Raw genomic sequence first — 20,874 nt, 5'->3', positions numbered from 1 at the left:
TAACATTAACTCGCTCTCATTGTAGACTTCCATCTGTATAACATTTGCCGTTTGTACAGCAAGGTTCATCCCGTCTCAACCTGTTGGCATACAAACAGCATCCAACGACACGCAGTCACAGTGGAGGAGCAGCTGAGCACGCTTGCGGGAGGAAAGGTAGCTACGCATGTAGAAATAAGTCTCTGCTGTGATGAAAGGATGTCCGAGGTGACTTTAAAAAAATAATCTGCCATTTAATGCAGCGGTCGGAAAGCAAAAGCACATTTCTGCATACCAGATCAATGCGCAAAGGAGCGTGGACACCTCGGTGCTGAATACCTACTCACGATGTTCCTATTTTCTCGTGTCCTGCCCAAAAAAGCCGTGGCCACCCTGAAGAGGTGGCCTTAGGTCCTGCCTGTTTCAAGATGTCAGATAGCTACGTGCGTGCTATGTCCATAAAATCCCTCAGCGCTCCCCGGTGAGGCGCCTGGAGCGTGTGCCTGGACAGACGCGCCACACCGGGTTTTTCCGCAGCGGTGGGGGCCGCCTGTCTCTCCTGCCTCAACGCCTCGTCACCCGGTGTTTGCCCGCCCGCCGCCGGTGACACGCGGTCGCTGAGGGCCGTTCCTGTGGAGGACACGGGGAGATGCGACCGCTCTGCGGCGGCTGGGGACCGCGCGGCGGCGGGCGGAGACTCCTCACGGCGCTCCCCCCGCCAGCGCCGGGGCGGTGGGAGCCGACGGCCCGTTCCACGAGGAAAGGGGGGTGCCAGGCCGGGTGCCGGCCGCGGGGTGAGGCGGGGGGCGGCGGCGGGAAGCGGGGGCTGAGGCGGGGCGGCGGGAGCGGGGCGGCGGGAGCGGCCCCTCCGCGGTTCCCGCCCAAGCCGCGCCCCCCGCCCCCGCCTCCGCCTCCTCCGCCCCGCCCTCGCGCGCGCGCCGGGGAAAACGTTGCGCAGGTTCTAAAGCGGGGCGGGGGGAGGGGAGGGGGCGCGGCCGCGCGCGAGGGGGCGTGTGAGGGGGAGCGGCGGGTAACGGCCGCCAGCGGGTAACGGCCGCCGCCGCCGCCGGGCCAGTCTCGCCGCCGCCGCCGCGGGAGGCAGCCCCGCCCGCCCGCCCGCCCTCCGCCTCGCGACAGCCGGCTCTCCCGGCCGCGGGGCCGCCGGTGGCCGGCGCCAGCGCCGCTGTCCCGCCCGCTGCATGGAGCTGTCGGCCATCGGGGAGCAGGTGTTCGCGGTGGAGAGCATCCGCAAGAAGCGCGTGCGGAAGGTGGGCTGCGGCGGGGCGGGGCGGGCCCCGCCGGGGCGGGGGGGGGGGGGCGCGCGCGCGCACCGGGACACCCCCCCCGCCCCTCCCGCTCCGCACAAGCGCGGCGGATGGGGGGGCGTGGTGGGCGCGCGCGTGGCCGCCCTGCCTTCCTCCTCCCTGCCTTCCTCCTCCTCCCCAGCCCCCCGGAGTAACGGGCACCCCCGCGCTGCCGGCGGGGCCGGGGCGGTACCGGCACCTGCCTGCGGGCGGGCGTGCGGGGGACACGCGTGTTGGCGGGAGTCGCTCCTGAGGTGGGTGGGGTTCTGGGGCAGCCCGGGCAACGGGGGTGGGCTGTCATTGTTGGGGGTTTCGGTTTACGCACAGTCAGTGCCGGCGCCGGCAAACCGGACAGCCCGAATCCGGAGGGGGTTTGGAAGGGTTCGGCAGCCAGCTTAGTGACTCAGTTTCCCCCGCCGTGGAAACGTTCGCCATCCCCAGGGGGTGTGACGAGGACTAACCCGTAAGCACGCAGCGAGTAGAGATCCTCCGGTGGAAAGTTCCTTATCGGGCAGCGCTGTCAAACACTGGGAGGCTGATGAGCCCCCCGTGAGGAAAACGAAACCGGTTCTCTGGCTCAAGCACCCAAGCGCTCTGCCGGCCGTGCTGTTGTGTAAAGGTGTCTGCAGCTGCAGCAGTGGCACTCCGAGGGGGGACATGCTGCACACATAAAGGCCTCTGCCATGCTTTGCGAAGTGCTTAACAAGCCCCTCGGTATAATATTAAAGACTTTAGTAGCTGCTCATGGAGCCCGTGAACATGGTTTCCAATCACTACCCTCCTTTTTGCCTTTTTTTTTTTTTTTTTTTTTTTTTTTGCTGTTTAAATCTTGTAGTTAGAGTGATCAAATAAATGGATAACTCTGAACTTCAGCTGTGAGCTGCTGTTTGCTTGGGTCAAAAGGTTGAGTGACTGTGATGGATGGAAGAGTGTTTGAGCAAAGCATGTAGCAACTGGAAGGTAACATGCCAAAGAGATGCTTCATAGGTTCTGAAATACTGTATTTCTTCTCTTTGCTTAAAAAAATTCCTCTGACACTTGCTCCTGGCACACATCTCCCTCTTGCGTTTAGATGTGCTGACTTCTTGTAGGATTGCCTGTAAATGCAGGAATGGTTGCAGTTTTGCTGTCTGGTTGGCTTTTGAGGTTCTGCCTGCAAGGCTTCTGCAGAGGTATGATTCCAAGCTGGTGGCAGTTCAAGCATGCCTGAATACCCCCGTGTGCCCATTTTCTGGAGAAAAAGGTATACCAAGTGTAGTTGAATGAGGAAGTGGCTTTGTTTTGAAAATAAAGTGATGGGAAATGAGCTTTTCAGTTGCAGAATTTAGTCCTGTTGATTGGTTGCATCTCTTACTGTAGCCCATATTTGTTTGTAGAGTTCACCTGTTTTTTTCTTCCTTTTTCCATCTTTAGGGTAAAGTAGAATACCTGGTGAAGTGGAAAGGATGGCCCCCAAAGTAAGTTGTGTTTTACTTGTCTTTTTCTTTAATATTCGGCAGTAGCTTACACTGTATCTCTGCAACTGAGCATCTCATTCTTAACGGGTAACCTCTTGTGCCTCATTCCAATAACGATAAACAAAACCAAGAAGCCACAGATCAAAACCAAATCTTATTTCCAGACTGGCAGCTGAGAGATACAAACTCTGTGCCAGTCTATTCTGACTTTTTTGCCACCACTGAAATATTCCATTGAGTGCTTTCTAGATACCAGTGTTTTTAAAATCATCGTGAGTTCAACAGGGAACCCTGATTCTTCTGAACTTGGAATGGCTCCTGCTTTGCTGATTCAGCACCAAGAGGACCCCACTTTATTTTTAGAGCTATAAGCAGTCTTTTAAAATAGAAAACAAGTTGATGGTTTTGGCTTGTCCCACTGCTTCCCCTCTGCAATTCACAAATGGAAAGGGGCAATGTTTCAGATTTATTGATTGTAGCCAAATGCAGGTGATCTTTGTCCCTTTGAAATTACCTCCATGCCTTCATTTCCTTGTCCTGAAACCTTCTGTTATTTTGAGTGTCTTTTCTGCTTTTGCTTTCGTTACTATGTTGCAAAAAGTGAAGAAAAAAAAAAATTCAGCATTGCTGTGCGCTGATTACAGATACTCCTCATTAAAATGCAGCTGTCTCTGAAGAAGAGTGATTGCTCTTTGCCTAAATAGTCTGTAAAATGCTTTGAGATTAAAAGGATTAGGTAACTGGAGAATATTACTATGTTAGCTAGCAGTCTAGTAGAACAGCCTCCTGGACAACCCATATGGGGCCCTGTCTTTGCTTTTCTGTTTGTAACTGTCTGTGTGTGTAAATGCGCATGGGTACAACTACATTACACATGCCGTTGCTCTGTGTGTTGCTAAGCACAGGGGGCTGCCTTTACAGGTTTATCCTTGCAGTGGCAAAGCAGGGCCCACTAGGATGGTCCTGGTGTCCAAGAAGTAGAAATGTGTTCCTGCATGCCCAGTCCTTGTCCTTACAGGGCATGTGTGAATACAAGCAGCTTCCCCTCCCTGCTGGTGGTGAGAGAGGGTGGCTTTGTTCTTGACTGTAAGTTCAGCTGGCAAAGTGTGACCTTGTGCACTTGTTGAGCACCAGTTGCCATATAGTGTGGGTCAGTTCTTGGACTGCTTCAAGCTTCTAAGTAGTCAAGTCTAATTTAATCGCTGGTTGAGGTTGGGAAATACATTTGTAGTCTGTGAGGCACCATTCCCTTTTGGCCAGTATACTGATGTTTATCCATTCTCTTTTCAACAAACGCATTGAGGTCCTTCTCTTGTAAAGTCACTTGCCAAGAGGTGGACTGAGACATGGCATAAAGTTTCCTTGGACAGAGCAGCCCTTATTCTTATTACTGCCTTTCCTTGCCCTGCACCTTGGAACTCAGGGGGATCAGAAACTCTCTTTTGGGAGTTAAAAGCACACCCTTCTGCCCAGGGAGCAAGGGGACATCAAGGTTCCCCTCTTTTGATGCTGTGACAAGTCCAAACACCTTCCATCTTCCCCCAAACTCCAAATCTGAAGAGCACTGATTTTTCTTTTTTTTTTCTACCCTCCATTTTAACTGTTCATGCAGTGGTTTGAGTTGCTTAAAACCAGGATGCTTTGAGCATTGATGTCCCTTACATCCTGCTAGCAGTCTCTGTTCCTTGTTTCTAAACATACATATGCCTGCGATGGCACGCAACACCACAAGCTGTTTGCATCTTTGTCTTCCAACATATTCCATTTCCACATCCCACATTGTGTTTCTCTGCTTTCCCTTCCCCAGCCTTGTCGCATTGCTCTTTGTAATCTCTGTACCAGTTATCCCATCATTTCTGTTGGAGGCTTCATGGAAGGGAATAAGGATAGGTCAGTAGTTTGCTGCTTTCCCATGTAATTGATATTTCACTTTTTTTTTAAATAAAAAAATCTTGTTAATGCAGTGCACCTCAGATTTCTGGATTATACTGCTGGAGTCAGGGAATGGAGGAGTTACAGTCTGATTCTAGCTACAAGCTTGTTTACAACTTGGGTTGGAGTTAAGAGGGGAGGGGGAAGAGGAGGAGTAGAAGGAGGGCGAAGGAAGATCATATGATCTATGTTTTCCAGAGTGCTTGCTCTCTGCAATTCTCCTGCAGCCTGGGCTGTGTGTACCCATATATATAGCTCTGTGCGCGTGTGTGTGCGCGCATGCGCGTGACAAACTGAACCATGGGTTTTTTTATATGCAGTGTTTTGCCACTGCAGCGAAGCCAGAGAGCTGCAGAGAAAAAGGCAACACCCACCAGGTTTTTTTTTAAAAGCAAATCCCCTTTCTTCTCCTGCCCATGAAAAGCAATCCAATGTCTTTTCTCCCCCATTGTGTTATTATTTTTCTTAAATTTGTAGAATGAATGCCAGAATCCCTGCAGCTGGGAGGAAACCTTCCTCTGTTCAAACAGGATCTTGGCTTTGACAGCTCACAGTCAGGTTGCTGCAGGAGGCTTGAGCAAAGGAGGGAAGGAGGGGGGGATCAGCTGGTTTTGAAGGCATGTCTGTTCTTAACTCTCTGATGTACAGTGCACTTTGGGATATCTGAATTTCATATTTTTGTTTCTCCCTTTTGTGAAAGAATTGTACTTTCATTTCTAGATCTATTCTCCAGGAATGCTCCTATATTTCAGTACCTTTCTTCTATCTAATGGAGAGATGAAATGGGAAAACATTCCCAAACCACCTCCCCTGCGTACATATATGCATGTATCACATGCCCTCATGTGCAGCCTGTGCTTCATCCAGAAATGTAAACATCCTAAAATGCTTCCCCCCTGTTTAAAGGGACTGATACAAATGCACCCTTGCCCAGCTGCATGTGGCTCCTCTCTGGCCTTCCTCCCAGGGGGCTGGGAGGGGCTCTGCCTTCAGGCCCTGGACCTCACATTCCAGGAAAATTAATGTTATGAGGCGTCTGGGGTTTCAGACTTGCTTTCTTGCCTTTGAGTTTGTAGGGTAGAGACATGCCACCCACCTTTTCTGGGCAAACTTGACCCCTTAGAAGCAAACATCCTACGAGGGCTACCTTGTGATCCTTCCACAATGGGAGTTTTTGGCTGCTTCTCCCTGGTATTAAGTGAAGCTGTGCCCTTTGGGAACCTGTTTTGGCATTGCCTGCTGGGTGGGTTCAGTCCTTTCCTAAGCATCTGGCTCCTGTCACAGCTGTCTGTCAATCGAGGAGGGAGATGGGGTAGTGAGTGACACTGTTCACAGGCTACTTTCAGAGCATCAAGCTTATTTTGAGTAGTTTTGGTAGCCCTGACCACAATGCAGATGGGTTCGTCCTGTGCCGTTACAGAAATACTGATGACCTCTGCTAGATAGAAATAACCTGCAGGGGGAGTCGAGCAAGAGGAGGAATAGTTGGAAAGTCGCCATCAACTTGCCTCAGGGCCCAGGTCTAAACATGTTTAGTTGAATGGCACCAGTGGAGAAAAATTAAACTCTTCTTAAATGAATACTTTTGGCTTCAGTGATTAGAGGTAATTAATAATGCAGGTGAGAAAGCATACTTACTCTTTGAGCACTCTAAATTAAGAGAGACCTATTTTTCAGAAAGCTGTATCAGATCACGTCTCAAGGTTCCATGGGGTCTGTTGGATTTGAGGGAGCGCTGCAGATGAGACCTGTTTAGGCATTGACTTAAAATCGGTTTTCAAGTGTCTGCACAGGCTTTGCAAACAGCGTGGAGGGGGCCCTGGGGAGGAAAGTCTTCCCTGTTCTACAAAGAGCTGCTTGACACTTGGCCCTGCCTGTTTTGGGAAGGGGAAGCAGTGTCTGCAGGAAGTTGGGGAGGGAATGGCTGGGATTCCTCAGAGCTCTCACAATGTTGTGGCAGGCCCCACCGACCCTTGTGAAGACAGTATCCAGGGCTGCAGCACATGGGTAGCAGGCCTGCAGAGAGAACGTTTCATTAAAGTATTGTTTACTTTATATTCCTTATGTTTTTCTTCAGATACAGCACATGGGAGCCAGAGGATCATATCTTGGACCCTCGCCTGGTAGTGGCTTATGAAGAAAAGTAAGGATGCATGTTCTTTCTCTCCCTGGACACAGGAAAAGGAAATAGTGTCTTTATTTCACAGTGTGCCTAAAGCGCCCTTGTTGTCCCTACTCCAATCAAAGATGAGATGTGTAGCAATGAATCCTGCTTGATCTCTCTATCGTGGTGTTGGCTGAGATGGACAAGACAGGGTTAAAGCAGTTTTGATTGGCACTGTTCAGGAAACGAGGCCAAGAACAAGCAGCATTGAGCCAAAGAGCAATCATTCTCAGGTTTTAATCAGGTCCAGGGCTGGACTGGAGTCATGTGAGGTGGTAAGTTTTGCTAACCTATCCTTGATCAGCTAAGTCAGAGAAATGCCCTTATTGCAAGGCTTTCACTCCTACAAGAAGCAATTCTGGGATGTTTTCCAAGCCCATGCTGGTCACCATTGGCTTTTAATGAAGGAAATGAGGGAGCTGTACTGTGAAAGGTAGAAGTTCCAACTAGGCTTTGTGCTGTGGTATTTAGTACTCGGTTTGATTTGTGTTCCTCTTTCACAGGGAAGAGAGAGACCGTGCATCGGGGTACAGGAAAAGAGGCCCCAAACCAAAGCGCCTCCTACTGCAGGTAGCCTCTTGCTCTTCTGTGTATTTCTAACTCGTTAGCTGCTGTGCTGCTCCTCTGCTCACAGAGAGGTGGAAAATGTCCATTTGCTATTGCGTGGACAAAATTGGAGGCAACAAGCTAACACAACAACAAAAAATCAGTGGGTAGGCAGATAGTTTTAACCTGTTAGCTGAAGAGCCAGCTAACTTGTCTTTAAAAAAGGGAAACAAAACAAAAAAAACCCCAACCAACAACAGCTCTTGCTCTCTGAACTAGCATTTTATCAACTTTGGGCTTGGGTGGTTGCAGGTTACCTGGTTGGCATGCTTTCTTAATTGCATGTTGGACTTGGACTTTCCGTCTTGTTAAAGGTAACCACTGTTTGGAAGTGGAGTTCCAGCACACTTTGACTGCTGCCAAGTAAAGCAGCCAATCCTAGAAAGCACGTATTAGGAAGAGCTTAGATGGCAGTTGAAGAGGTCAGAGAAACTGTTGTAGAAGCAGCACAACTCATCCTAGCTCATCTAGATGTTCAGGGACTGAACAAAGAATAGTTTCCTGACTTCAGGTGGGAGCCCCGGCTGTATTATCAGACTTCTGCTCTGACCCTTTCTGCGTTGATGTCTTGGCAGCGGCTGTATGGCATGGACTTGAGGAGTGCCCACAAGGGAAAGGAGAAGCTCTGTTTCTCTCTTGCACGGAGGTTTGGAGGAGGAGACAGTAGCCTGCCAGGGAGTAAGCCAGGGCAGGCAGAGTTCTCAGAGAAGACTGGAGGAGCAGTCCTGCCATTCTCTCTCCGAAAGCAACGCAAAAACCAGAAATACCTGCGACTATCAAGGAAGAAGTTCCCCCGCATGGCGAGCCTGGAGAGCCGAAACTGCAGACATGAGTTCTTCTTGAATGATGCAGTGGGCCTAGAGGCCAGGCAGGGCCCTGAGGACTGGGAGGCCATGCAGCACGCCAGCAAAGAAGGTAAGGCCAGACACCCCTTGGTTGTGAAGTTCTGGGGCATGCAAAGGATGCTCTGCATGTTTCCTCCTTGCTTGCCTCATCCTGAGATTGTGGTTTAGGTCAGGTCCTCAAAGCAGCTCTCTCTGTCTCACATTGTGGCCCTCTTGTCTGGAAGTTCCTTTCTTGTTTGGATAATAGCACAGATGAATCTGCTTTTCTGGTGGTGTTGCCTCTTTCTAGTCTTATATCAGTGACACCTCTGCCAGTGTTAGAAAACATGAGGAAAATACTGCAAGTTACTCCCCTCTTACAGTTTCGTCCCAGCACAGGTGGCATGCAGGTGTGATAGTGATGAACTCTGCCACAGTCCACATGCTCAGCCTGGTCCCCTGCCCAAAGGGGCTTGGCTGGCAGTGGACAAGTTTGGACACCAGCACTCCCCTCACAGTGTTGCTCTGAGGAGCATACAGGAATACTGTTAGGAACCCATTATGCGTTCCTCTGCCCCCTCCTTCCCTTTCCTCTCCACACCCCATGTCCTCCAGAGTCTCTTGCTATAGAGCTATGTGAGAGGGGGATGAGAGAGATGAAGTAAGGATGGTAACTCCTGCATGATCCCACTGAGTAGGCAGTGTGAGTGTAGGCAAGGGAGATGTCCAAGCACATTTGGCATTTTGGGGAGTGATACTAGCATCTTGTGCAGGAGGGCTGTGGGATGTGTGCATTGCTCTGAGTTACCAGGGAAACTCTATCCCTGCATTATTAGAGCTTCTGAAGGCGTAGCTTTCCTGAGGAGTGGAAAACCAGGGCTTGTGCTCCTTGTAGTAGCTAAAGGAATCCTGTTACTCCTTGTTAGGAGTAGCTGTTAGCCAGGCTGGATTAGGCAGGATTTTGGGGAGAGAGCTGTGTTCTGGGAATCAATGCTATCCCCTCCTTTCTGAGAGGGACTCAAACAGTGCCCAAAATCCAGGGAGGCAGCAATGGGGGTAGCACAGAGGAACCCAGTGTTGCATCCTGGCAATGTGCAAATGAGTGGGGCTGTTCCCCCCCTAGAAGCTCTGGGCTCTAAAGCACTTGGGGATTGTAAGAGTGAATGGCACTACAGAAATGTAAAATTGGTTTTGTTCTCCCCTTGATGCACGGACTGCATGAAATTCCAGTTATTGTTGGGGGACGGGGGGTGTTGGACTCTTTCTGAGGTGAAAGTAGGCACCCCAGGTATTTCAGACAAAGGCCAGGAAATACACCTTAAGGCACCCTCATTCCTTACCCAGGTTAGGACAACAAGGTGTATAGTACAGCTATAGTGGCAGGGACAGGGTATGTTTTTCTTCCTCTCTATTTTTCTGGCTGTCTCCGGGGGCTGGGGGGAAGTGAGGCTTTGGGTGGCAAAGGGAATGATAATTATTCTTACAGTGAGAAAGTGCAGGAATGCTTGGGTTTCTTGTATGGAGCTATCTGAGAGCAAAGGAAGGATATGAGAACGGAAGAACAGCCTCTCCATGAAGAAGTATTAATGGATTTTTGAGAGAATCGCACCCAGGCTGCGTTGCAGGTGCAGTACAAGGAAGACCCTCCATTTTGAGTCCCTTTGACTCCTATAGGAGTATCTGAAGAGCATCTACAAGGGCTGGTGAATTTTTCCTGTTCAGCAGGGTAGGGCGTTTACAAGCAGGTGAGCTCACACCTGGATAAGTGTGCTTTCCTGACAGCCAAATTAGGGGCTGAGATGGAGTGAGAGGTATTGGGGAACTGTGGATGGTTAGATGAGCTGGGTGGTGTTACAGAGTCTTTTGACCCCTTTGTAGGCTATCTGGTGCTGGTGTATGTCTGAACACCTTTGCTAATCCTTTCCTATTATATCGTGCAGTGATCCTCCATTTTCCCTTGGCCTCTGAGGAGAGGGCTTGCCCATGCTCTTTCTTGCCTTGTATGTGCAGACTCAGTACAGGCTGATTTCAACCACCATTTGTCAGAAAGGAGGCCTCTTTTCCATCCTTCCCTTCCCTCTCTTCTTCCTCCTTTCTTCTCCCTCACCCTCTCTCTCTCTCTCTCACTAACATGCTCTTATCTGCCTCTCCTTCTGCAGCAGATGTGGATGGCAGTCTCCCTTGGATTCCCACTGTGCCCCCCAGCGAAGTGACAGTGACAGACATCACAGCAAACTCCATTACCGTCACTTTCAGAGAAGCACAAGTGGCTGAGGGCTTCTTCCGAGACCGGAGTGCGCAGTTCTGAATCTCTGTTTTCAGTGCTCCCCAAAACCAGTGCTTTTAGGGTGGGGCTAGGGAAGGGTTATTTTACCCCTTAAGAAGAAAAAAAAAATCCAGAATGTCTCCTCTTAAAATGTTTACAGAGACCTTCCTTTTTTTTTTTCCCTCTTCTCCTTTTTCCCCTTTCAGATACGCAAAAAAGGGCAGTGTAGGGGGTGTGTGTTTGTCATTGTTTTGTCCATCTGAAAAACTGACAGCCCTTTCCCTGGCAAAGACTCCCCTCCTAGATGTGAAAGCAGCAAGCTGAACAATTCACCTTTTATCCTGTTAAGTGGTGGCAGCTGCATTTGTGGGGAGAGGGCATGTGGAGGTGGAAAGAGAGCTGGATCTCTAGCCTGTCGCCTTGTTCTGTAATTGATATCCCTTGGATAAAGATACTTCTCTGTGCATTGCTCTTCCCACCTTCCTCCTCCCTCTCTTCCTGCAGCAGCGAGAGGCAATGGATGCTACCTGTGTAGATAACTCCAGCCTGTAAAGACTTTCTCTCCAGTGCTGTTTTCCCTGTGGCCTGCTGTCAGGACTTCAGAACCGTATTTGCCTGTCTGTGGTAAGTCAGACTTTGCAGCATGGGTCTGTATAGACAGCAGAGGTTTCTCCCTTTGATTGTTGATCATGCGGAAAGACTGAAATGCATCTCTGAAATCTAAATTGGCAACATAAATTCAATTTGCCCTCATTAAAAGCTCAGAAACCCAGCACAGTCGAGACATACCATTCTGTATATGCTAAACAGGATTTCCAGGCTCAGCTCTGCTGTGTGAGGAATGTGTTATGGAAAGTGGGGTGTTTTTACCCTTTGCCAAATTCAGTATTAATAACAAATGCTGCCCTGAATCTGTGGTAATAAGTTGGATGAAAATTTACTCCTCTCCCCTGGGAGGAGGGGCTAATAGGACAACCGAAGCATTGCCTGGCACTGCAAAGATATCCAAGATACTGGCACAGGCCCAGGACACAGGAATTGGACAGAGCTGAGCTAGAAATGAACCTTGATTGGCAGCAAATTCTGTTCTTGGATCTTCCCATTGAGAGATCCAAGGTAAACAACATGTGGGGAAAGCATGTATTAGATTTGAGGAGGAGAAAAAATTTCTTAATTCTTAGCAATGAGAATTCTTGGATTGTACTGCCTGAGTAATATTCTTCTGTGACTCCAGTCTCCTCACAGTATCTGTGATCCTGTACTACTTTACTGATGGGAACTTCCCCTTGGAAGGCTTAAAAATCTTTGCCAAGGAAAGCGGTCTGCATTTCAATAGACCCTGCCTGATCTTGCACTTAAAAATGCCTTGTGCTGGACTGCCTGTGACACTTTGAGGTTTTTGAAGAATTGCTGTTTTTGAGTTGGTAGTTTAGCATAGCATCTGTTCTTGCACATGCATGTTCTCTTACTTTTTTTTTAAAAGCAAATTTTATTTAAATGAATTTTTAAATATAGACCTTTTCCTATGGAAAGCAAGAAAAGTAAGCTAGAGTCTAAGGTGGGGACTGCAGGACAGAGTGCTGAAGGGTGACATTGGCTACCTGTCATGCTTACTGTCCTCAAATCCTTTGTTTCCTCTCACCACCCTGCCTGAAGCATCTCTTATCTGCTGTATTTATGCTAAATGAAGTTAAGAGCTTTCTGAGCTCTGAGGTAAAGGCACCTGTTGAAATCCTCAATGTGTTCCTTTGAAGGGCTTGGCTGCTGGTCTGCAGAATTTTGGAGCTCTGGGGCTTCTTGTCCTCCAAACATCTACTTTTTGCAAAGTGCTTGGACTGCCCCCTGTTTTTATTAAAAGCAGGTTTTACCTCAGATAGGATATGGTAGCTCAGTGTAGATTTAGGATTTTCCCTTCCATCTCAGAGCTGTTTGAGCAGATGTGTCTTCTGCTGTGTCACAGCAGTTTCAGGACCACTGGGAAAATCTTCAGTTTCTGGACTAACCTTTTGTCTCTCAAAGAAGTGACATGGGAGTTTTATTATGGAGAAATCTGAGAAGGTGAGAAGTGGAAGGTGGGGGGGGGGGGGGGGGGCGGGGATGGAATTATGTGGTGGGAGGAAGAGTGAGTGGGAAAGAAGCTTGCAGTAGCTAGCAAGGGCAAATTGATGAGGTAAGCATACAGGCTCAGGATGTTTGTCGAACGTGGGTGTCCAGAGCGAGGCTTCTGTATCTGGAGTTGCACCCTCATTTGCAGGATGTGGGGTCAGACAGCGTTGTCATTGTCACCCATACACCCCCTCTTCAAGGCACCTGCCAAATGTGCTGCATACCTGCATCTCTCTCTTGTTGTGGCCAGTGGACACACCGCATGGCTGAGTCCACTCTTGAGGGTTGTAGCAGATCAAGTAGTTAGGTTGCAGAAGCATAATATTTTAGCTTACTTTTTAAAAAGTCTTGAACTCTGGCTCATCCTGCTAAATCTTCATGACATTTATAGGATCTGGTTTCTTTATTCTAATGCAGGTACTGCTGCCTTTGTCCTGTCTTGTCTCAGTGTACAAATACACCAAAAAAGCTTCCTATTTACTAAGGTTCCTGGCTTTGGCTGACATAGGAAGCAATACCAATCCTGTGTCAGGAAAGAACTTGTCCTAATAAACTGGATTTCCATCCTCTGCTTTTCTCTCCACCAGCTGAGACTTATCCATGTTTTGTTTTGGCGTTTCTCTTTTAAACATTTTTTTCTTCCTCTTGCAGTGGAGTTTTCAAAGACCTGTGGTGGTCTTTCAAAGAGGATCCACCCACAGCTTCAGATCTTAATCATTTTTTGGATCAAGCTAGCTTGAGTTGTGCTGGTGACTAATCATCTCGCTACATGAAGCTTGAACAAAGTACCTGGCTACCATGCTGCCTTGTGTACAGGTCAATGAGGAGTTAACCCTTATCGGGTTAAGCGTGGGTTTGGTTTGTGTGTGTGAGGAGGAGTTTGTGGTAGGAAACTAAGCAGTTACTGTGTTGGGGTGGACTTTTTTTTTTTTGACATTCATGAATTTTTGCTTATCTTAAAGATCTTTTTGAGAAGATTTTTCTCTTGATCTCTTTAAAATGTGGCTCTGTTCCATATTGTCTGGTGACATATCATTGTAAACTTCCTTGGTAGAGCTGGTCTTCAGGAACTTTAAAATTAGCTTTATTCCCCTTCTGCAGTTGTAGAGGTGTATGGGGGTTTTACTTGTGAAGGCAAGAGAGGTTGTCTGGGTTTACTTGTCTCTTCTCCCCAATACTGTCTACCTGCCAGTTCAACCCAAAATCTGAAAATTGATTTGGGACCTCTTGGGCTAACATACTGTGAAAATCAGATGCTGTGCTCAGAGCTTTGTTAAGCATTCCATTTGATTAGAAGAGCCAGAATAGCATCCAGCTGAAGCTGAGTTTAATAATTCTATTTGAAGCACAAGCTGAGAATAGAAACAGGCTAACTCTCCCATACCTCGTTTGGCTCCATGGCTGTAAACAAGAAAAACTTCAGCCAGTGGAAATTACTGAACTGTATGCAAGAAACAAACTTCTCAAAGAAGAGCTGTTCTAATACTCATTCTTAGAACTGTTTCCATGTGAGAATTTACCAGCCACGTTTGGGGGACAGAAGTTTTTGTCATAGGTCTTCTCACAGTGAACTCACTGTATATATGACAGCACTGAGAGGCTTCATGAGATTGGAAAACCTTTATTGTTAACACTGTGTTTAAAAAAAAAAAAAAAAAAAAAAAAGGAAAGAACTGCCTCTGTTTCTGGATGGTTATAAACTAGATGTTACTGCTCTGATATATGTGATGCCTTGGAACAGCAAGTTTTAACACATAAGCAGTGGCATTAAGTAGCCTTGTAGCTCCTGCATGCTCCTTATTGTCTTGCATTTGCCTGGGGGCCCTTCTGCTTGTGAAGTGAGACCAAGGTGTTTTTTTGTTGGTTTTATTTCCCTTTTTCAAGCAAGGCCAGGATATTATTGTGAGAACACCCAAAAGCACTTTCATTTGCCAAAATAAGCCCAAATTTGTTAGTGAATTGACCCTTGCTTGTGTTGGAGCCTCAGAAAGAAAGAAGCTTACTGAGAAATGAATGGCTCTTTTTTTTTGTTGTTAGTGTTGTGAAACTGTCCAGAATTGTTCTTCTGGTGTTTTGTGACTGAATGTACGAAATTGTTTGTTCACCTCACGGGGGGGCCCTTGGCCCCAGTACTGTTTCCTGCTGTATGCCAGCTAGTGCTGTTTGATGGTTTCACTGGAACAGAGAAGGGAGGCCTCGCACGGGTCAAAAAATAGGCAGGGTAGCTCATGTAAGACCCTTGGTGGTAGCCCCAACAGAGGCCGGGGTGCGGAAGACAGCAGCGAGGGCTGTCAGCCACATCCATGTGTTTGAGCAAAGCTAAATCTACCACCACCTCTCCACCCCTTCCTCTCCTCTCAAGCTTTAAGTTTGTGCTTTCTGAAGTAGGGAAGTGCAAAAACCTCCTTTTCTAAAGCTAATTGGTATCTACCAGTCTTCTGTTCCTCCCTTGCCTACCTGCAGCCTAGGAAGGCAGTGGGCCATCTAGGAAAATGGTAGGTGCAGCTGCTTGTCAGGGAAGGAGTTGCCTCAGAGTTGCTCTTGCTAGGCAGTTGAGGACAGGCCTTTGGGTGAGCTGGCAGCTGAGAGAGAAGGCATGTTAGAAGTGCAAAGAACTTGCAGTGAAGCTGATCCTTTGCATCAGTGGGTGGATGCCCCTCAGAGTTCTGAGTGGGCCCCGTGAAGAGGAGATGGTCAGTGCTGTGTTTATGTATCCATCTTTTACCATTTGGGAAAGCAAGGGAGATGTGTATGATAACAGCTTGCAAAGGGTAACTTCTACATGGGAATTTATAGCAATGGCACATCCAGGTAAAGGGAACATGTAATTTTTGCCATGCTTGTCATAAAACAGTTTTCCGCAAGGGCATGGTAAGCTTGTTTTGAGACAATAGCTTGTGATCAAGAGACCGTGTGGTCCTCTGCCTGCTGAACTTACTGTCCTCACAGAGAAAGTGTGAACCTTCTGGGTGTCGAACCACCTGGGTTCCACCCAAGCAGCTGGTCAAGATGGGAAGGCCTACAAAACAGCCCAAGGACAACTGGGATGAGAAAGAAACAATCACTTGAAATTGAATTCAGACCCTTCAAATCCTTTCCTGTAACAGGTACTTCCTGGAGTAACGACCCCTTCTCTTCCACCTCTCTTCCCTTTGCACCCTTTATTTCTTAAAGTACAGTGGCTTAGCAGGGAGCAGGTGGCAGATGATCCCTAGTTAACTGGGAGTTGTAGAGAGGAGCGGAGCTCAGTAGGAGCATGTAATGGCTGACAGGGGGGAGAGAGATTGCTGCCAAGTTGGGATGGGGTGGAAGCTTTGCTGCTGAGATTGCAGCACAGCCCACAGCAGATGGAAACAAAGATGCTAGGGGTTCTTGTCCGAGGGTGCCAGTCAGATGTTGAAAGGCAGAGCTCATAAGATCGTTCGAAACCCCGATCACAGCTTATCTCATTACTGGGGTAGCAGAGTTTTGACTAGGAGGGGGATTTTTGGAGAGGGAGGAGGTGGAAAGCCTTTTTTATTATTATTTTTTAACCAGAAAATGTAGAGTCAGCACAAAAAAGCTTTTTGCAAATCTGTCAAAATGTTAAGCAGCTTTTTTTTGCTTTTAAATCTGAAGTATGTTTTGAAGCACTTTGGAATGCAAAGCACTAGGAGTGCTAAGTACTCCTTACCGTCTGTCTAAAAGTGGCATTTGAAAAGCAAAAGATGAATCTGTTTCAGGCTGCTGGCTGCTCCTTATCATTTTTCCAGAGCTGCCACCCAGCCCTTTGCTTCCCTCCCATGGCTGAAGGGGGAGTGTGCTCCACCGTGCCAAGTAAAGGAGGGCTCCCTAGGGGAGGAGAGGAGACCTGCAAAGTCACCCTCGGGGTGCAGGTTTGGCTTCTTTCTTCCCCACCTCCTTTGTCTGAGGAAACGGAAAAATGAAATTGAGTTTCAGTTTGGGTGGTCCTGGTCTGGAACTACGACCACTTCTTCCAGCCCTGGAGACATCTTTATAGAGTTTTCTGTCTGAAAAATTGCACCTTATTAGCTTAGTTGAGGAACGGAGAGTTGTCTGTCCTTCTGCAGGGAGTGGGGAGAGGAAAAGAGGGTGAACCAGGAGCTGTCTTCAGTAGCTGCTGGATTTTTCCAGAGGCTGTTTCCTCACCTCATCTCCAACAGAACAGCAACAAAAGAACTGAAATCATTTAGATGAAGCTTTTGTTCTGCGTATCTCAACAACGTTTTGAGCAGGCTGAGTTGAATCTTTTTTCTTCACCTAGCCAGCTCTACAGCTGGGGGAACCCCAGTTCTCTCTCTGGGTTTTCAGCACCAACCTTTTCCCTTAGCATACGCACATCGTTTGGACTCTTTTGCACGCTGACTCATCTAATTTGGTATGCTTCCTTTCTGTTGGGGGGGCGAAGATGGCGGATGGGGTCAGTTAGAGGGGAGGGTCCCCGATTATTTTTGTTCTCGTCTCTTCAGTTGTTGCCGTTGTTCCTGTCAGCACGCTACAGCATCTGAGTCTTTGCACACACAGAAAGCTTCCTTTTGCACAGAATGAGCTTCTAGCTTTTGTACAGACTAATTGAATGTATTTGGGGAGGGGGGGGAGATAGGGAGTAAACCAATTCCAAACAAACCAATCAGAGTATAATGCCTTTTCTGAGCGAGTATGTGCTGTAAAAGGAGATTGTAATAGCAAAGGGAGGGCAGGCTCGAGTATAATTTGACACAAAGTGTGGTTTTATTTTTGTACTGATATGGATAAGAGACTGTACAGCATCTATTTATTTAGATGATTTATGTGGTAAATGTTGCAAACAAAATTATTAAAATATTAAATATGAGAACTGACATTTACCTAATGGTCTGTTTGTGTGGTCATTTACCTCCCCTTACTTTAATTCTACAGCTGAGTTATTTTTCACCCGTCACTTCTGTTGGTATAAACATGCAGTGTGGCTGGAAAAAAAATGGAAAATGTGTGTGCGTGCGTGAGAGAGATCAGTAAAGAAGGATCGATGAAGAATGGAGCCTGCAAAAGACTGTTTCTGACATTACTCATTACTTTGATTCGAGGAGGTTAGGTTTTTATTAATTTTTAACCCACTGGGTAAGTTAGAGCTGTACAAAGGTGACCTGGGATATGGTTGGTCTTTAATGGATTAGAATTTGAAGAGGAGAACTCCGATGGCAGGGTGACTGCTGCTCTGGGTTTAGGGACCTCTTGATGTCCTCATGTGATGCTGCAGTGCCAGGACAGCTCTGCCGGCACCAGGAGAGCGCTGGTGTGCCCCATATCCTGCACCCCTTGTGGGAACGGAGAAAATCTGAGGTGAGGCCTGAGCTGCCAAACGTGCTCTGCTCTGGTTGCCAGGGGGGAAGCTGCTCTCCTCCAAGCCAAAGCCTCTGGTGCGTTGGCCTGCAGGGCTTTTGAGGAGCTCCCCAGGAGCACAACAGCTCCTGGGTGGAGTTCAACCCCTGATTCACTGCAGGTAACACGAGGCTTAGCTGAGGAGCCCGAATCCTGGATCCTGCTGATACTCCATGGAGAGAATTCCAAATAACATTTTGTCCACTTTGGTTTCTGACTTGTTCCCTCAAGAGGGAGGCTAGCTGTTAATCAGGGTACCTCAGCAAACGAATGGAGCTGTCTGAGATGTCTTTAGTAGATGTAACGTGGGGCTGAGCCCTGCATCCGAATGCAGCTATGACGTCAATCACAAAAGCACGCGGAGCAGAAGCAGAGGGGGATGGGGTGTGTTTCCTGAGTCGGTCATGGCTTAGGGCAGCTGTGGTTAGGTCTTGCCAGTGTTACCGAAGCACAGACAGCGTGCTTGCCCTGAGCCAGGGAGGCTGGATTTGAGTGATGGCATCGGAGCAGACTCCAGCCAGCCACTTACTTTCTGGCAGCAGCTAGTGAGTCAGGTGAAGTTGTAAGGAATTGCAGTGCAGAGTTACGGGAAAGCCTACTCTGGAGATTGTGTCCTCCTACCCCTGCCAATGCTGCAGAGGCTGGCTGGCGCTAGAAACTCATAACGGCTTGTCCTTTCACATGCATGTGTTGGTTGGATTAAAGGATAATCTGGATAGTACTTCGGGGTTTTTTTTTTTAATAATCTGTTGCTATGCCGCTCCCTTGATCTGTGCAGTGCAGGTGGCTTGCCTTGTGAAGCTCTCCCAGTAGGATACCCAAGAACAAGGGTACTCAGCCGCACTGCAGGATGTGCCCCTGGGCCCCTGCTTTGGTAGGCACCACCCAAAAGGTGAAACCACAAGGTGTGAGCAGCTTGGTGTTCTCCAAGAAGTGTGGAATGAAATGCGGCCTCTGTGGCCCCTACAATGGCGAGTGCTGCCGGGAAGCTGGTAGTCACCCCCTGCCTGTTCAGCACCACTCGTCTTCCCTGCTCTTGGTCCTTCTCTTGCCAGTGTTTTGCTCGCCAAGTGACTGTTTTTGAAGCAAGGATGCAAGAAACCTGCGGGACTTGTGTAATCACCCCGATCCAGCAGCAGCCTGGGTGGCTGGGCCCGTTTGAGAACTCATAGGCAGGCCCCAGGGATATGGCAGTACCCCAGTGGTGTAGGCACTGCATGAACCCCATGGGCCGCCTCCTCTCTCCGCTACAGCAGAAAGTTAGTGGGCTGGAGGGGTGGTTGTTCTGGCCCCACTGAGCCACCCAGAACCGCTGTACAGGTGGTACGCAGTCGGCTCTGGGGGGTCTGTCTTTGCTCTTGGATGTTGCAGAGTTGCAGCTGGGAAATCCTACTGTGTGTTGACATGGATGACCATAGTGCCAAGGGTTTGCTTCAAAAACGATGCAGCGTTTGCTTGAGGGACTGGGGTGTGTGCAGCTGTGTCAGCTCCCGGTGTAGGAGAGGGAATGACTGTTTCTTTACAGAAATCTGCTGCTCCCAACAGTGACCTCCCTGGAGCAAACAGCAATGGAGTCAGTTGATCAACCCTTGGAGTTGTTCTAATGGAGATAAGCACTGCTACTCCTGCCAGGTCATGGGTCTGCAAAAAATGAGCGTGGAAGCAGCTACCAGCTTTGAGCAGGTGAGTTTCCCATTATCAAGTGCCATTTAAAAAACAAAAAAAATGTTCTTGCACCTGTTGCTCTCCACCCATGCTCATACACCGCTTGCCAGTGATTCTGGTGAGAAAGGTCTTGTTGCTCCCTCAAAGCTTACTGCTTCCCTGCACTGGATTCTCCGTGCTAGCAAGAAGTGCTATGGTGTATCCTACGGCACCAGGGTCTTGCAGGCAGTAAGGCACCAAAATAATATTTTATTTCAGTGTCCGTAGTGAACAATAGTTGTTCTGAGAGCGCCATCTTCCAGGTTGTTTTTTGTTTTGTTTTGTTTTTTAAAGTGTTTTACTGGAAACGTGAACAGAACAAAGGAAATACCCAACAGTGCTCTGAACAGCTGGGTATTATGCTGCTACTTCGCTTTCTGAAGTAAAAGTTAGATGAAAGAGCCCACTGTTGGGCAATACCTGTACAATGGCTGCTCACCATGATTTGAGTGGTTGCCCAAAAGAGGGTCTGGCTGAAAAGAGGGTCCTGCTGACAGGTGGAAGGAGAAAATAACTAGAAAGAGCACATGGAGCTCTCTGAAATGTTGCTGCCCCCTCTGGTCCATGGATCAGGGGTGCCTTGTGTGCCTGCCCTGAGGTGAGGTGTGTTGCTTGTGACCCGCATGTCTGTTTGGGGACAAGGCCATCAGTTACAGCTGCTGCTTGTGTGCCTGCATAAGGACTCTCCCCATTTGATTTGGGAGTGCCTGCTTTTTAGGGTGGATGATACTGATGGTTGGAAGTTCAATTACTTGATGCTCAGCCACAAGTGTAAAAGCAGTTGTTTAAACAAAGTGAACAGTAACAAATACACCAATTTAAATGTGGATGGTGTTAATGAACACTTAATGTGCTAAGTTAAAAGCAGCTAAAAAAATGAAAAGCAACACCTGATCGACTTGTTCTTTTGAAGTCACCTTCAAGCGTATAAAGAACTGAGATTTTAAAAAGTGGTGTCTAGAGAAATGGGGCAGTCCAGAAGGACTTGTCCCATTCTAGGTGACAGTCTGGGGTTTGTTCTCTGTTGGCCTGTGATGGTAAATACCTGAGAAAGGGCCACTTACAGCCTATTCTTGAAGCAAATGGTATGACCTAAATGCAGAATTATCAGTGATGAAGTACAGTACAGTTCAGGCCCTGACCATAGAAACACCTTGTTCACTGCATCGTG

General features: G+C 48.2%; 1 protein-coding gene across 6 annotated transcripts; it reads left to right on the top strand.

The window, feature by feature from the left end:
* Positions 1–1,009: 1,009 nt before the first annotated feature.
* On the top strand, positions 1,010–19,706 carry CBX7 (chromobox 7). 6 transcript variants are annotated; one of them, XR_012623535.1, is made up of 8 exons: positions 1,010–1,247; positions 2,697–2,740; positions 6,750–6,815; positions 7,340–7,406; positions 8,018–8,357; positions 10,426–10,560; positions 11,037–11,156; positions 19,545–19,706. XR_012623535.1 is itself a non-coding variant. In XM_074826679.1 (7 exons), the coding sequence occupies exons 1-7, from the start codon at positions 1,179–1,181 to the stop codon at positions 11,069–11,071; spliced, it is 753 nt and encodes a 250-aa protein (XP_074682780.1). In that variant the 5' UTR covers positions 1,010–1,178; the 3' UTR covers positions 11,072–17,485. The 6 variants fall into 6 exon arrangements, 4 of the variants coding, with proteins under 4 accessions (XP_074682780.1, XP_074682779.1, XP_074682782.1 ...); XR_012623536.1 differs by lacking the exon at positions 19,545–19,706 and adding an exon at positions 19,525–19,539; XM_074826679.1 differs by lacking the exon at positions 19,545–19,706 and having other exon boundaries at positions 10,429–10,560; positions 11,037–17,485.
* Positions 19,707–20,874: the final 1,168 nt, after the last annotated feature.

The sequence above is a fragment of the Strix aluco genome, chromosome 5 (assembly GCF_031877795.1).
Source record: "Strix aluco isolate bStrAlu1 chromosome 5, bStrAlu1.hap1, whole genome shotgun sequence".
Taxonomy (NCBI): domain Eukaryota; kingdom Metazoa; phylum Chordata; class Aves; order Strigiformes; family Strigidae; genus Strix; species Strix aluco.
Note: the sequence above shows the minus strand (reverse complement) of the source record. Positions and strands in the feature narration are given on the sequence as shown.